Here is a 16,332-nt window from a genome sequence, read left to right on the forward strand (position 1 = left end):
AAACTTCTAAATGCAGGCTGGGATACTGTCAAGTTCCTTAGGTCAGCAAAGCTGGTGGTTTCCAATCTGTGTTTTAGAGATAGTCAAAGTCTGTACTGAGTGGGACTAATCTGAACTTGATGACTTTGTAAGGCATCTTCAAAAGATGATATACACAGACACCAAACTTCAGGGGAGAACAGGCATATTAAATGCTCAGGAGGTTTTGCCTGTCAGCATTAAGGGTAAAATTTCTTGCAAGGAGATGGAGATACAAACCATCTTAGCCTGTGAGAGCCCTATTTAAATTGGGGTTGTGAGATACTTTTACCTCCAAAGAACAGTGTGTTATAAAGTTTTGGTGCTCAGATCACTTAATGCAAGGCCAGTCTGATGATGGAAAAACAGAGTAAATAAGGTCTGTGTGTTGTGCCAAAAAGTTGGAGCTATAGCTAACGTGCTTACAGCTCTTTGTGGGTATAACTCTCAGAAACAAGTGCAGGTGCAGGCTTACTTTCTTCTTGGGCTCAGCTCCTCTTGCCTGGTAGGAGCTGTGCCACTGACTGAAGTAGTAGTGCTATCACACGGGCAGTTTCTTTAGAGAAAATACCAGAGCAGCGCTGAATTGCCAGCAAGGGGTTTGTGGGTGGAAGGGGACATTCCTCATCCAAAGCACTCTTAACTCTGACAAAAGGAGTTTTCTCAGAGCCCTCTGCCTGGAAGTTTGTGCTTCGTGTTGTACAGGGTTTTGTCTGATGTCACTTACTTCTAGGCTCCATGTGCTTGTCCGTGTTCAGTCTTGTAGTGGTGGCACTGCTGTAGCGGTTTTAGAGTATAGTCAAGGTCATGTTTGTATGGAAGTGTGGTATTCATGAAATCAATGGGTAAAACTGGAAAAGGCAGACAAGTGTTTTGGCACATGGATCTGTCCAGGTCTGGAATAAATATGAGATGCCTTGAGAAGAGCTGCTGTGAGTTTGATGTGGTTGTGTTGATTATGTTGGGAGAAAGAAGCTGCTAGCAAGAGGTGATAAAGTCATTAGCTGCTTCCTCTAGAAAGAAGTGTAATTATCTCCTAAGAAAAATTCAGCCTTGGACACCTAATAAACAATGCAAACAAATGTAATCTGGAAAAATATCAACTATGAAAGCTGTGGGCCCTGATTTTAGTCTGTTTACTCCAGAACTGGACCTAGACATTTATAAAACCACCAAAGCAGTCTGCAGAAAATGAAGGGATACCTTCAGCCAGATGCCTTTCTCTACAGCTACCTTGCAGCTCTTCTGAGTAAAGTGCACTGAAACAGTATTAAAATCATTAGTATTTTCTACCCTTGCTCAAAGCTTTTTGGAAGCCTTACTTAGATCCTTCTCAGTGGAGTCAATAGCCATGCCTGAACTCAGAGGTCTCACCTTCCACAGCAGAACAGAAGCTCTTCCAAACCCATGGAATGGCAGTAGGCAGTGTGGTATACACAGCTCTGAGAGCAGCCCACCAGTATTCCCATCTCTGCAGGTCTTCGAATTTCTCCAGATCTGTTTAACTCTGCTAAAGGCTTTCTTGTTTAATTTCTCTCACTTGGTAGCACACAGGGGATAGAAACGCACAGAAACTTTGCTTTGGCTCACTGAACTGCATGACACCAATTATCAGTGTTGAACAAGCTTCACATTTTAAAGAAAGTGCTTCCCTAATTCTTTATTTGGTATTACGGGCTCAGGTTTGCAAAGCAGCCATGTATATCTCTGCATCGAACATGAATCTTTCATTGTAATTTATGGGTACACTATACACTCGTCAAAGATTTCCCAGAATTTGCAGGTCTGTGCTACATTTAAAAGAGAATTAATTGCACCATACAAGAAAAAGGAGCTTTAGGTTTCAATAATGGGCTTCAGAATTACGATAACCTGAGTTTATTTTGGTCTTTTTTGTCCAGCTTTGCTTTTTATCAAATCGAACTATTTATTAAATATTCATATCACAGAAGGTGTTACAAACGAAGTAATGTCTACACCATGTAACAAGACACAACGTATGTGAGCGAGTTCATCACTTTTTTCCTGTTTTGTTTATATGTTTATCTCCTACCTACAGATTCATATGAAAAGTTCAATCAAAATTTGTAGACATTTCTAAGTCTGGCTTGCTAATAATTATTTAGGAGAATGGTAACTAATATATTAGTTTAATCCAGTCTTCCAAGTGGCATTTCTTACTCTATGAATAAACAAATTTGTAAAAACTTTTGCTGACGTTCATAGATGTGGCAGTAACACACAGCAGGTATATTGTGATTCCAAGTGGCTCACAAGAAAGAAAGCTTTAAGTCTATCTCTATATACGTTGACTGTGTTGTGAAGAAAACCCAGCTCTTGGAGTCCAGATCTTTTTCTTCCCACTCCATTTTTGAATTTCTTTTTTCTTGGTATGCTGATTTATTATGGAGCTTGTTTGCACTGGAAGCTGATGAACACCGAAAACTTGGACTTTCATTTTGGTATGAATATTGAAGCATATAATCAATACTGTCTTGAAACACAGCCTAAGTTGGGAAATGCCTCAGTGCCATTTCTTTTTGAGTGTTTTCTGTCTTTCCACTTATGTTCATGGTCAGAAACTCTGTGATAACAGCTCCTGTGACAGTGCAGCTGGTTCCTGTGAGCATGGGTGAGAAGGGATGAGAAAATTTCAGAATTAAAAAAATGCATACAGACCTCTGTGATTTATGAAAGTCTATCCATCCCAGAAGTCTTTTTGAAAAAATATTGAATTATTTTTCTTCTTTCACAATTATGATTCTTTCTGTGTTTCTTCAGTTTTAACTACAAATGCTTTTAGTGAGATTGTAGAACTGAATTCTGAAATCATGGGGCTTTTTTCCAAGTTCTTGAGAACTATTTCCATCTGGTTTGCTAGTCTCTGAGAACACGAGAGTAAGTAGGATAAGTAGTCCATAAGGGAACCAGCAGCCCCTTACTAGCTCTTTTGCAGTGCTCAAATGCCAACGTGTCAGGTTTACAGACAAGCCGTCAGTCTTTGAAAAACAAATGAAGGTGAACTGCTTCAGCTCATGTTCCCAGGGCTTTACTTCATCTCTCTTGGGTGTCTGGTGTTAGGAGTTGGTGACTTTTGGCCTATTAATTGGTGTGCAAGTTGTTTTAATCAGTAAAATTCTTAAGGTTCATGAGCTTAGTTGAGTTCATGAGTTGTTCATGAGCTTACTTGAAGAAAGGTAGATTTTTATTATTGGCCATTTTGAAGGACTAAGAGCTGCAACCTCCCTTGCTGTATGAGCTGTGTACCAAAGCCTGGGATGCTGAGAAGCCTAGGGCAGATGCCACCTATGTAGGAGAGCTAAGGCAAGGGGTCTGCAGGTCAGAGTGACCACGAGGGTCCCAGGTTTGTTGAGGGCTGGGTTTGTGACTGGGTCCTGGGTGACCCAGCAGCATCAGTGTCAGCAGCTTGTTGCTGCTTTGCTTGCTTTTTCTCCCACAGGCAGGAATTATGGGAAGTCCTTAGACTCTTTTGCTATCTAAGAGCCATGATAATGCTGAGGGTCAGAGATGAAGAAGCATTAGCATCTTAATATCCCACGTGCCACATAAAGTCACAGAACGCAGCCTGTCAGGGTATTAAATTCCCCATGTCAACTTCCATTGTGCAAGGAAAGGTGTTGCTGTAGCCTGAGCCTCTGTGTTCTTCTGACTGGATCGAAACCAGTGCTTTAATTGGTGTTGACATTGTTCTTACAGGCAGCCCAGCCATGACTCACAGAAACCTGACTTCTACCAGTCTGAATGACATCTCTGACAAGCCTGAGAAAGATCAGGTAAGCTTCAGGTTCAGACTTCACTTGGTGATGTGTATGGAGCTGGATGTTGGGGAAAGAGACTTGGTACTGTAAAACTGAAGCAGAAGAGGAGGGTGAACGAGGTGAGTAGAGTATTTCCGAGTCCTGTGACTGGATCTTCCATTTTTAAAGCACCAGCCCTTGAAAAGAGCATGTTAAACTCTTTCAAGGCCTGAAGCAAGTGACACCACGTATACAGCATCTTGTCGATGCCCATGATAAAGGAGGGAAAATACCCAGATATTGATGTGTTTTGGATCCTCTTCCTGCTGAGAATAGGGTCTTCAGGGGTTACAGCAAAGGTCTGCACAGGAGATGAGGTCCTGCAGCACTCCAGGGAACGCGTTCACGGGGGCCATGGGGTGGATCAGGAGCATTCAGGGGAATATGTCCCAGTTGTGGCAATTGGTGGAATAGAAGATGCTACCTCACCCTGTCCAACTGCAACGCTTCAGAAATGCAGCTGTGCTAGCAGGTAGTTGTGAAAGAACAACTCCAAAATGGAGATGAATAACAAAGTTAAAATTTGCCTTTATTGCCAAATCTCCGCGAATATGACCGTTTTCTTAGATAAGGGTAATGTTTGTGGTATCTCATATGGACTATCTTTGTGTGTGTCCTCATCCTTTCTGAGAGTTGAAGAGTCTGAGGGGTAAGAGTGAGTTTATTTCAACTCTTAGAAAACTGTTGTCTGAATAAGGTCTCTGTGCAAATTTCAAAAAACCTTTGTCTTGGTTGAAAAAGTGGGTTATTCTGAAAGACTGTTTCTTTCGGAGAATCTTTTTTTTTTTTTTTTCCATGTCTTTCAGCGTTCTCTAGTCCCATGGTTATTCTGAATGCAAATGAGAGTTACTTTGGAAAATTATTTGGGTAATGCAGTAATGCTGGCCAACTGAGAATGACTCTAGTCCTTCAAATGGTGGCTGACTGCAATCTTCTGTAAGTGCAGCTCTGCCTTAAAGGGGCACAGCAACAGAACCAATGTAGAAAAGTGAGTTCAGAGTACTTAAATATTTATTTTCATGGAAAAAGAAGGGGAGCAATGTGTTTTGCCTTAACGTCAGTATCATTCAGAGTTGTAGCATAGATCTGTATTGGTTGGTTGGTTCTGCAAAATACTGTTCCCTTTCATATATGCAGCCACACCTGGGAAGAAAGTAGGGTTGTAAAATAGCTTTTTTTCATTGGGAAGACTGCTATGTTTTATGTTTTCAGTGACTTATAATTGGGGTCTTGTAGATAGACTAGCAGAAAACTGGGTCTGAATGTTGCAGCAGGCTTTGTAGATCTCAGTAGAGCAAATAGTCTCAGTTGCCCCTCCTGCTGAAATGTCTCTGGACATATACAGATAATAGACTTTTTGTGTAGAATTGTGTGTAAAAATAGATGTTTTGGTAGTGCTAATAGTGAAATCTGTTAATCAATCCAGTTTGGAAGCGCGCTCCGAAGTTTTTAGCTTTCAATGTAGATAATGCCTGACTGTTTGTAGTGAAAACCATTGCTTGAAAACTAAGTAGTTCCAAAAAGCGGCTTAGTTAATTAGCCTGTGTCCTGCTGATGAACTTTGCACAATGGAACCCTTGTACTCTATGCCTTTCGAAGCTGGCCTGAGAAATCACCTTAGATCTTAATTTTCGTTACTGATTGACTGAAACTCCAGTCTTGATAAAGTTTGTGAAACTGTGGTGATGGCCGGCAACTTTCTGGAGCAGAATTTAGACCAGGGAATAATCCATCATGTTACGACAGCAGGAGCTGGAAAGAGAACAGATTTTCTTGCTTTGATGGCGGAGTGTCTGGCTTTCATTATTTTGGTATCCCATCTGGAAGCTTGACAGTTAATGAGGCCATATAGTGGGGTACGAGTCCACTGGAGGAACAGGCTATTCCAATTTTTATTTATTTGTGTGTGTGTAAGAACTGCGACAGGTTGAAGTCAATTTATAACAGTTGCTTGAAGCAGGACTGGGTCCTAAACTCTTTCATCGATCGCTATTTTTGCAAAGAAAAAGGAGAGTATTGCGTGCCTCTGTTTTAAAGGAAGAAAGGTTTTGAACAAACTTCTGTTTACTTTCAGTAACTTTCCTGCCTACCTCCATCCTTAATTTTCAGCCCTGAAACCTTTAATGCTAATTGGAATGCTGGAATTAACAGTGTAGCAATATTATAGCCAGAATACTCCTTTAATCTGTGTTTCAGTAGGTTCTTATTGAGCAGAAAAACACCTAAGTAAAATTAGGGGTTCAACAGGGCAGAGAGGTGTTCATATTGCTTGGGATCTAGCTGAGGACACAACAGTGGAGTGTACTAGGGAGCACTGGGCATGCTTATGGTTTTGCTGAAGATCTGTCAGAGAATCTTCCTGGAGAGTGCCCTCCCTAAGATTTGCAAGGGCCTGTTTTCTCCTGTCCTGCAGAGAAATTGGGAAAGATGCCGGACTTCAAAGGCAAATGCATGATCGAAGTGGTGACAGTTGGATTGACCTCCTCCAGGCACAGAGGAACAGTAAGGGAGCAAGAGGAGTGAGAGAAGACAAGAACTCTCAACTTCCCCCTGACTGAAACCTCTGTATAATGAGCTGCTGGGCTTTGCTTCGCTACAGAGATTGTGAGCCTGGTTAGATGTCCCGTTCAGCTCAGTGGCTTTCTCACAGATTGCAAAGCTGATTTGAAGGACTGACAGCACTGAGGATAAGGGACAATATTTGCAGGGATCCCAAGACACACTGTCGTGAGTACAGCCAATGAAGAAATACAGTTTTATTAAAATCGTAGACAGCACTCAGATTTACCTGTATTAAGTGCTGTGAGGTTGGTTCCTCTGTTCTTACAGAAGGGATGATTTTATGCTTACTTTGGATTTACTTTGATCTTGTTTCTGCTTTGTTTTTCTCATACTCTTTGCCTTCTTAATACACTTTTTAGAGTTAATCTTCTTACTGGGTAACTATTAAGCTCTTTCACAGAGAAAATGAACTTAGGATCCCTCTTAAAAAAGGCTGGATTCAGGAAAGGACAGAGGACACTCTGGCACTTTCCAAAAGACCAGCTGAAGAAATGCTGCCCATTCCCCTCACTGTCAGGGCATAGAGCCATCAGCTAGAGGAAAAGGGTAAGAGCCTCGCTGGCTAAAAGGTGAGGAAGGAGCATAGACACACAGGCTGTACTCATGGATTTTTCCAGAAGGTTCTCATTGGTCTTGCTCTCTACATATCCCCAGCCCTGGCACTAGTAATTTTCTGACAGCATATTTTTTAAAAAATATATTTAAAATATTTATATTTTATATATAACTTTTGTCTGGATCTGTTTAACATCTTTGTCAGTGACACGGACAGTGGGATTGAGCACACCCTCAGCATGTTTGCTGGCTGCATCAAGCTGTGTGGTGTGGTTGGCACGCTGGAGGGAGGGGATGCCATCCAGAAGGACCCTGACAGGCTTGAGAGGTGAGCTAGTGCAAACCTCATGAAGTTTAACAAGCTTAAGTGCAAGGTTCTGTACATGGGTCGGGGCAGTTCCAGCACAAATACAGGCTGGGCCATGAGTGCATTGAGAGCAGCCCTGTGGAGAAGGACTTGGAGGTATTGGTGGATGGAAAAGTGACTATGAGCCAGCAATGTGTACTCACAGCCCAGAAAGCCAACTATATCTTGGGCTGCATGAAGAGAAGTGTGACCAGCAGGTCAAGGGAGGGGATTCTCCCCATCTACTCCACTCTCATGAGACCCCCCAGCTCTGGGGCCCCCAACAGAAGGAAGGCATGGACCTGATTGAGCGGGTCCAGAAAAGGCCATGAAGATGATCAGGGGACTGGAGCACCTCCCTAATGAGGACAGGCTGAGAGACTTGGGGTTGTTCAGCCTGGAGAGGTGAAGGCTCTGGTGAGACCTTATAGTGGCCTTCCAGCGCTGAAAGGGGCTACAGGAAAGCTGGGGGAGGGACTCTGCATCAGGGAGTGTAGGGATAGTATGAGGAGTAACAGTTTTAAACTAAAAGAGGGTAGATTTAGATTAGCTGTAAGGAAGCAATTCTTTCCTGTGAGGGTGGTGAGACACTGGCACAGGTTTCCCAAAGCAGCTGTGGCTGCCCCCTCCCTGGCAGTGTTCCAGGCCAGGTTGGACGGGGCTTGGAGCAACGTGGGCTGGGGGAAGGTGTCCCTGCCCATGGCAGGGGGGTTGGAACTGGATGATCTTTAAGGTTCCTTTCAACTCAAACATTTCTGTGATCTCCTCCCTGCCCTGCCTGATGGGATGGCCGCACAAGGGCTGGCAGCTTGGAGGTCAGGCTGGAGGTACAAACCCAGTGCTGCAGCCAACCTGCTGCAGTATTAGGACCTATGTGGTTGGTTTGTTCTTTGATAATTTTAACATCATTACACTAATTTTTACTGTTGTCCTCTGAAAGCAATTTCAGTGTACTGCTATTCACTAAAAACCCCCAAACAAATCTTGCATAACTTAAATGTCTGTTTCTTTATTCTCTCTTTCCCCTCTGCCATAAAGTCTTTATGGATGCGTGATAAGCAGTTAGATTAGCAGCTTTAGCAAAGGAGAGGTTGCTTCATGGAAAATGGTAGTGTTAGAACATGTTCATTGGCTTTGTGTCATTCTCTTCCTTATGTTTGAGACTGGATGAAATAATTTTTGCCATCAGAATAAGACTGTGTGAAACCATAAAATGATGCAGAAATCTGAAAGTAATAAAGTCCTGGGTTACTAGTAAGGTTGGGATGTCTGCTAAATTAAAAATCTTATCTTCTTCTTTTTTCCCTTTAATTTATGGAAAGAAATGATTGTAAAGCTGAAACAAGAGGAAGGGCCAATTACCAAAATGCAGAGTTTGCAGAAAATCTTTAACTGCAGATTACTCATCACGAGTTGCATCAATAATATTGATTTGCATCTCATGTACCTGTGACAGACAAAACACGGTGCTCCCCTACCTCGACCACATATAGCGGGGACTCTTGATAGGCTGGTTGTCACAACTGGTGATCTGTGGAAGGGGAAATTAATGGAACGGTGGTTTATTGTCGCTTTTGATAGTGCTGAGTCGCTTACAGTCAGTGGCAACACAGAGTGTGGACACCAAAGCTTTGCCAAAGTGGCTCTGCTGTCGGGACAGTGTTCATCAGCATAGAACAAATTGTAGGAAGCATCTGCAGGCAGCAGTGAGCCAGAATTGCTTGCAGATTGAGCATATGTATTTTCTCTGAGAGACCTTCAGCCTTGATTTATTCTTATGTTGTTATTTCGGGGAACTGGGATCTGCTGATGATCACTAAAGTGTCGTTTTGCTCGTCAGGTTCCCAGGTGGGCTCATAAAAAGCCAGAACAGGATATTTAATGACATCTACAAGGGGTGAAGGTTTGCAGGGTAAGAAGCGAGGAGGGGAAAGAAAGCTTTTATTCCCATTTTCATTGCCATGCTCAATAAACATGCTGTCTTGCAAGAGGTGTAACAACTGAAAAACAGAAAGGGGAGCTCCAAAGGAAGCCTTCCCTTTCCGCCTCCAGATGGTGTGGGAAGCTTGCCCCAAAGCTTAAACAAAAGGCTTTTGATTTGTTCCTCCTGCCTCTCTCATATCTGTCAGCAGTGCTGAGCACCCAAACAGCTATGTGTGGTTAAGTGTGTATTATTTATGAATATTGAAATCAGGTAATTTGCATGAACTGGCTCCTCTCTGCCATGAGCATGACAGCTTGAGTCATTGTCCTGTATTACACTGAGATTGCAAAAGAGACTGGTTCAGCATCCTGTGAGGGTCTTGCAGAAGGTGCCAGGGCCTTGACTCAAACCACCCTGATAATAAATAACTTCAATAAAGGCCACCGAGTTTTGGTTTTGCTGTTTATCGTGGTTTTGCTTTGGGCTTGTTTGACATTTTGGCAGTTTATAAGGATAATTGGGGAAGAGGAGGTGTGTTCCCTTCCATTGTATTTGTGTTGGCAGAACAGTTCTTCTGAGGTAGCAGAGAAGTGATTTGCCTTCATTTGTCTTACTTTATGAGGTGTTGGCTGCAATTAATGTACTGGTCATTTGCAGCAAGATAGAGAAGCAGAGGCAGCAGCACTTTTGGACAATTTATTTTTCTTTTCTGTTTTCCAATTAATAAATCAGTATTAGGCTTCCTACTCTCTCCAGGGCTCTGAGATCTTATTTGCCAGATGCATCAGTGGTACCAGAGAAGTGGTAGAATGACCAGAACTTCTCATGGCAGGAGAATTCCTCCAGCTCTTGAAGGCTGAGCTGTGAGCTGTTTGCTCAGGTTTTTCTCTAATACTGTGTTGAATAACACCAAACTGAAAGACCTAATGAAGGTTTCTTGAGCTGTCAAAAGAGACCACCTTATGGTTTACCTAATCTGGTCCACATCAGAGATTGGTCTAGAAAAATCAGGTGCTTCTGGTGGGCTGTTCAGCAAACCTGAAGAAGGTGAGAGGGATGTATGTGTATATGTACATGTAGATTGTTCAACCAGATAGAGTTAGAAAACATCTAACACTTTTGCTGGTTTAGGTGCATCTTAAGCCACAGAATCATAAAATGTTTGGGTTGAGAGGGACCTTAAAGATCATGTAGTTCCAACTCCCCTGCCATGGGCAGGAACATATACAACTCCTATATATTTAATGCAGATAAGCTTTTCTGATATGTTTTTGTCTCTCAGCCACTTCCTAGTTTGGATTGCTTGTCTGGACTCCTGCCAGCTTGCAAATAGCCTTTTGTCAAGAAGGGTGCCCAGAACCAGGGGTGTGGGGGAAAAGAGCTGGTCAGCAACAGCAGTTCAGTCTGTTGGGGTCAGGTGAACGCCTGCACAGGGTCATCTCAAACTTCACTCTTTGCTGGTGGCATCCTATGCTCCTGTCTGCTTTTCTTTTTCTTCAATGCTTATCTGCAGGTGAAAGGAATTGCCAGTGGAATTATGCCATGCTGGCAGGTCAGCAGGGCAGACTTACAGACTGTACCAACTGGAACCACCTAACTGGGTGACGTGCTGATGAGGAGTGATCCTTTTGCTGGTATGAGCTGTGTACACAAAGATTAGGGGTTTTTTCCACACAGCCAACTGATGTGGCTACACTGGGAAAACTATGTGTGGATTATGCCTACATCTGGAAGGTTGGCTTTGTGCTTCTGATCTCCTGGCTCTGCATCCATTCCTCTGCTGGTACAGATAACAATGGCTGCTTGCCTGGTGCTGCCTGGGTGTTTTGCTAGTGTTACTTTTCCATTCTCTCTTATTTTTTGTGTGCATCAAGATACGATTTTCTGTGCGGTTTTCAGCTTTCTAGCCCATTTCAGACTACGCTGCCACACTCTGGATTGTAGTTGCAGTATCTGAGTCACAAGTGCTTTAGGTGAATATTTATAAAAGCGTCCCCACATGACTAATCTGTGGAAATATTAGTGGTGTTGCTTCTACTTAGTATTGCTTAAGCTGTGTTTGGGCTGAGCTTTCCTTTGACAATGTACCTTGGAGTTTTACTCTGCCTGTCCCACGCAAGACATCTCAAAGAGCACTGAGCCTGCAGCCACATCCCGTCTGTGTTCAAGCAACCTTTTGGAGGATGAAGTTTTAATCCTCTTTGCAGTGCCCAAGGGACAGTTTGTCATTTATGGCGTTAGAGCTGGGATTGTTAAATTAGATATTGATTTGTGTAGTCTTAACAATTTGAAAATATTTTAGATTATTTTTTCAGCTTTATCTGTGAATGAAAGTGATTGAGAAGAGTCAAGTACAGCCTTTATCAGCCCCTTTGTTGGTGTAGTGCAAGTGGACCATAGGAAGCTGGGGAAGTTCCCGCTACTGTCCCTCCTCCCGTGAGAAATCCTTTGGTCATGCTCCATTAAAATGTCCTTGGCAGCTCTGGATGGCTGAATCACTAGGACTCCTTTAATGCTCAAGATGTAAAATACAGGGCACATTTAAAGAAAATCTGTTTTATCAGGGATCGCTTATTACTGAGCTGATGCAATAGCATATAGAAAATGAATATATGTTGATATAAGGGGAGTTTACTGACCTGGCATTATCTCCACTGTTGAAGGGCTTCTGTATGGGACAAAAACCGGCTCTGAATGAATATCGTCAGTCAGAAAGAGGCACAAAACCCTTCTTATTTGTTGTGGTGTGTGCACTGTGTATTCAAACTGGTGTTTCCATATCAACAGGGAATCTGTGCCAAAGCCAGCTCTAAAGTTAAAAAAAGACATTGGCCTTGTTAAGAGAAACCCTCCTGCCCTTCCTGGAGGGACCAATAGATGGGGAGGGCGCTGATGGGACCCCCCGGTTTGGAATGGAGTCCAGTGGCTAATGGTGGGAGTGTTTCATTGCTTTTCCTGTTTGAACTTCTCCTTATCTCCATGGTCACAAGCGAACTTTCCTCATTTTCAGGTCTGTCAGCCTGGATGACCTACTTTCACTCCATGGAGCTCAAATGAAAATGACTGACTTCCACTGCAGATCACTGCCACCTTTCTGAAGGAAAGGAAGAGTCTTTAGAAAGTTTAGTTAACTGGAATTTTGTTTACTTTGGCCTTTTTTCTTGATGCAGAGAGCAGTTTTGTTTGCATTGTTTCTCACTGCAGTGTATCAGCAGCACACCTTGAAAGCATTCTTGAGTAATGGCATAGACAAAACACAGAGCATTGCAGGTATCCCTTGAGGTGAGCATTCATGGGATAGTTTATGGGAAGGTAATCTTAAGCGTATATGTGAACGGATACAGAATAACAGAGAGACAGTCAGATTCAAATTCCTGGGGGAATTAACTTTTCTTAAGTACAAAAGCTCTATGCATCTGTGCTCAAGTGTGGAACGCTGTGATGAAATATGATGCTGTGAGGAGGTGAACCCACATACCCCTATGCAGAGTAAACAGAAGGTAGAGTGAATTTTTAAATGACCTCTTCCCCCAGCCTTTGTTCGTGCTCTTGGGCAGCCTGGTGCTGCCTGCCAGGCTGCAAGATCCCCTGTCTTGCACTTAGCTTTGATATAACAGGAATTTGGGGAACTAGATCCCTTTTTCCCTGTGATCAGGGACCGTTAAGCCTTCTTTTAGTTACACAAAGCACTGCTTATGCAGTTAGGCTTGTAATCTGTATGATCAGTGTTTATTCTGAATGCTCAGGTTTTGCCATACTCTGAGGGGGAAAGAGCTGTATTTAGTGGATTTGAGTTTTGCTGCATGGTGAGCTAAACAGGAGCTGGAACCTGCAGCTAAATCCTACCCTAACCTTCATGTGGATTGCTCCCCTCCTTGTCATCCCCACTGGCTGTTTTTAGGAGGTTGCTGATTATAATGAACTTAGAAATGGTATGTGGTAGAGTGAAAAAGAGCTGGTTGGAATGGACTCTCTGTTGGAATGCTAAATATAATCTAGGGGTCTTCAGCCTGCAGAAGTGTGGCTTGGGGAAGAGGAGCAAAACTTGTAAAATGATGAAGGGCATAAAAAAGACGAGGAAGGGTGGAACATTTTCACCACAGGATAGGATAGCCCTGGTAGCTTTGCTTTCCCAGAGTGGAACTGCCAACAGCTGTCTTCCCGGGCTTTTAAGCAAAAGCCTGGAAACTATATTTTTTATATTTGCCAAATAGTATTCTCTGTTTCTCATGCCAGTGGTGTTTGCTTTGGTTGCTCAATTCCACTGACAATAGTGACTAAATGCTGCTAATGGGAAGGGGAATTCAAGTTTGCACTTCAGACCCTGCATGGCTGGAGGAAGGCGACTTACAGAGTTAGTATGTGTTTATAGCTTCCTTAAGTGAAGTCAGTGCATGGCCCTTTCTTTCTGATTTTGTTTTATTGAAATTATAAGGGTGAGATGGGGATTATTTACTATATATGTAATGGCATTAGCCCTGAATAATATTTTTCTTTTATTTTTCCTTTTGCTGTAAGCATGTGGGGGCTTCCCTGCTGCAGACTTGGCAGATGCTATCAAGTGAGGAAAGTAGTGATATCCCATAAAGCCAGCTCCTCTACCCATGGCAAAAAATCTCAGACGAGTTATGACCTCACACTTCACTGATAAGTTTTCTTTTGTCCCAGCACTCCTTTCATTTAGGACTGATTTTTCAAACAGGGCGCAGGTGCAAAAGCTTGTGTAAAATAGATGTAAGATGGCATATGAGTGGACTAGCTGTTCCCCATCTCAATTAGTCGGGGCTGCTCTCCCCATGCGTCTGGCATTTAAATCCCAGCAGTGCTAGTCGGGTGAGTAGCCAAAGCCAACAGGCATTGATGATTGTGCTTGGTGCGCTGCAGTGTCCTGTGCAAAGGCCAAGGTAGTGGTTGCTGCCCCGTGGCATGCTGCAGAGCTCTGTCCCTGAAGAGCAACTGATTTCAAGCTTTCATAGGCTCGTAACCTCAATTGCAAAGGAGGCTGTTCCTGTACGGGTGGTGTGTTTTACCTGAACTCCAGCTTATGCAGCCAGAGGTTTTTGTTTGGTAACTCTTCCTTAGGCTAGAGGTGATCAAATATGATTATGATACGTAAGGGCAAACCCGATTCTTCCAAAGATCAGTGCCTGTATGTTCCTTGCAGGCTATTCTGCAAAGCCTGAGGCATTGTTACAGCAATGTGACTAGCTGAAGGGCTTTTCTAGTTATAATTTTAGTGCTGTATCATGGGGTTTTGATTACCTTTCTGTTTCTGATGCTTCAGCTAATGACTCATTTAACGGAGTTTCCACTTGCCTTGGGTATTCTCTTGCCTTGGACAAGCCTGCAGACTACTTCACAGAATGTGCCAGGGGTCACAGGCAGGAGCCATGTGCTTGTTCAGCCACATGTTCCTTTTCATCTTCTCTTGCTCCTGGTTGTTGGGCAGCTATACACTTGGTTGTGCTAGGTGCTCCCAAAAGAAAGGAAGAAGCTTTCCATCCTTTACAAAATATTTGAGTGATTTAGGAAAAATCAGTATGACTTGTTTTTTTAGTATTTTGCCAGGAGGTCCATGGCACATAACTTACCCGGGTGCTCTCTTGGCCCTGGTGACTGTGGTTGCTCCTTCCTGCTTCCCAGGCCTGTGAGCTGGCCTCTTGCCTTTCCTTTACACCTGCATTTCAGTATGGAAATGGCAGTGGTTGGGAGCTAGCTGGGGAGGCAGCATCCATGCGAGGGCAAGGCAGACAGGTCTCCTGCACAGTATTGTGCCCAAGAGCAAATGAGCAGATGCAATAAAAGCTGTGTGTACTTAGGAAATGCCTTCATTTCCGATAAAGCTTAAATGATGCTGCTGATAATAGAATGTTAAAATACATTTAAGGACATAGTGATTTTTCAGGTTGCCATACCTTTTTGCAGGTACAGCATTGGAAATCTGTGGCCTTTAACATAACATTAGTGGTTGGGTTGGGATGATACTCAATTTAGCAGGGTACAGGGAAAGTGAATCTAGTGCTTCTAGCTGCATGGCCCTCCTTGCCTCCCTCCTTGCTCTCAGGTGCTGCTGAGGGCTCAAATCCTTTGAAGCTTCTTTGGGGAATAGTTCAAAATGGGTTGTAAGTGCTGACTGCACCCTTCCCATCATCTATCTGATAAATGATTTAAGAAAGTGGTGAGTAGTGCTGTAAAACTCATTTGGAGCAAAAATCACTATAATGATAGCTCTTCAAAATTAGTCATGGTGTTTTGACTTGAGATCTTGCATGTCGGTTCTGGTTCAGAAAGGCACCAGGGTTTGGGCCAACACTGTGCTTGTTCAGCAGCACACGTAAGCATGCAACCAACATGTTTGGCAAAGTTGAACATTTATTGGGGATTTGCCACCTTCCTGATAACTTTTATCTCCAGTTTCCCGCAAAACACTATTCATAGGAGAACTGGTAGCATTTCTGCAGGCTTCCTCCACAGAGCTCCTTGATGCTTATTTAATATTTTCTCTGGTGGTAATCCTGACTGAAGCATGCAGGAGTAGGATTGTTTCAGCAGTTTTCTTCCTGCTGAATCAGTAATTCATGCCTTTTCATGAGACTTTTTCCATTTTTCTACTTCTCTGAGTTGCCTGACAAAGCTCGTTACGGATTCGTAGCCGAGTTTAGTGTTACCCCCCATTGGTGTTTCTGGCAGTACATCCTCCCTTGCCATTCACCCTCAGCCAGACAAACACAGAGCATCTCCAAAGATCATTGAGGATGGGGGGTGGTGAGTTGAGAATGAACTAAGGGCAGGATTTTTCAAAAGCCTTCCACTTCACATGAATTCTGCCGCAGCTGAAGTTAGAAACAAAAGCCATCTCAGATCTGAGAATGCCTGGAAATTCTCCCCTGGCTTCAAAGACACAGCCTGAGTGCTAAGGCAGAGGGGTACATCTAAGATGGGAGCAGTGGTGCTCCTCACCAATGTGGCCAAGGCCACAAGATCTTTGCTGGTGCTATGGAGAAGGCAGAAGGGGGGTAAGAGCAGTGCTACTGCAGCAGGCTTGATTGAGCTATAATTTAATAACCTAGCAGAAAGGCAATCTGGTGCCAGGCTAAAGAGATTTCCAG

The 16,332-nt window shown here is 43.3% G+C and overlaps 1 protein-coding gene across 10 annotated transcripts in view; it reads left to right on the forward strand.

Moving 5' to 3' along the window:
- The window catches only part of SLC4A4 (solute carrier family 4 member 4), a 231,478-nt gene that overhangs the window by 155,067 nt on the left and 60,079 nt on the right, over positions 1 to 16,332 (forward strand). For all 10 annotated transcript variants that reach the window (XM_074905331.1, XM_074905328.1, XM_074905330.1 and 7 more), the window contains one exon: positions 3,736 to 3,812. In XM_074905331.1, coding sequence (XP_074761432.1) covers positions 3,736 to 3,812 — 77 coding nt within the window. The remainder of the gene's footprint in view (positions 1 to 3,735; positions 3,813 to 16,332) is intronic.

Source organism: Athene noctua, chromosome 4 (genome assembly GCF_965140245.1).
Source record: "Athene noctua chromosome 4, bAthNoc1.hap1.1, whole genome shotgun sequence".
Taxonomy (NCBI): Eukaryota; Metazoa; Chordata; class Aves; order Strigiformes; family Strigidae; genus Athene; species Athene noctua.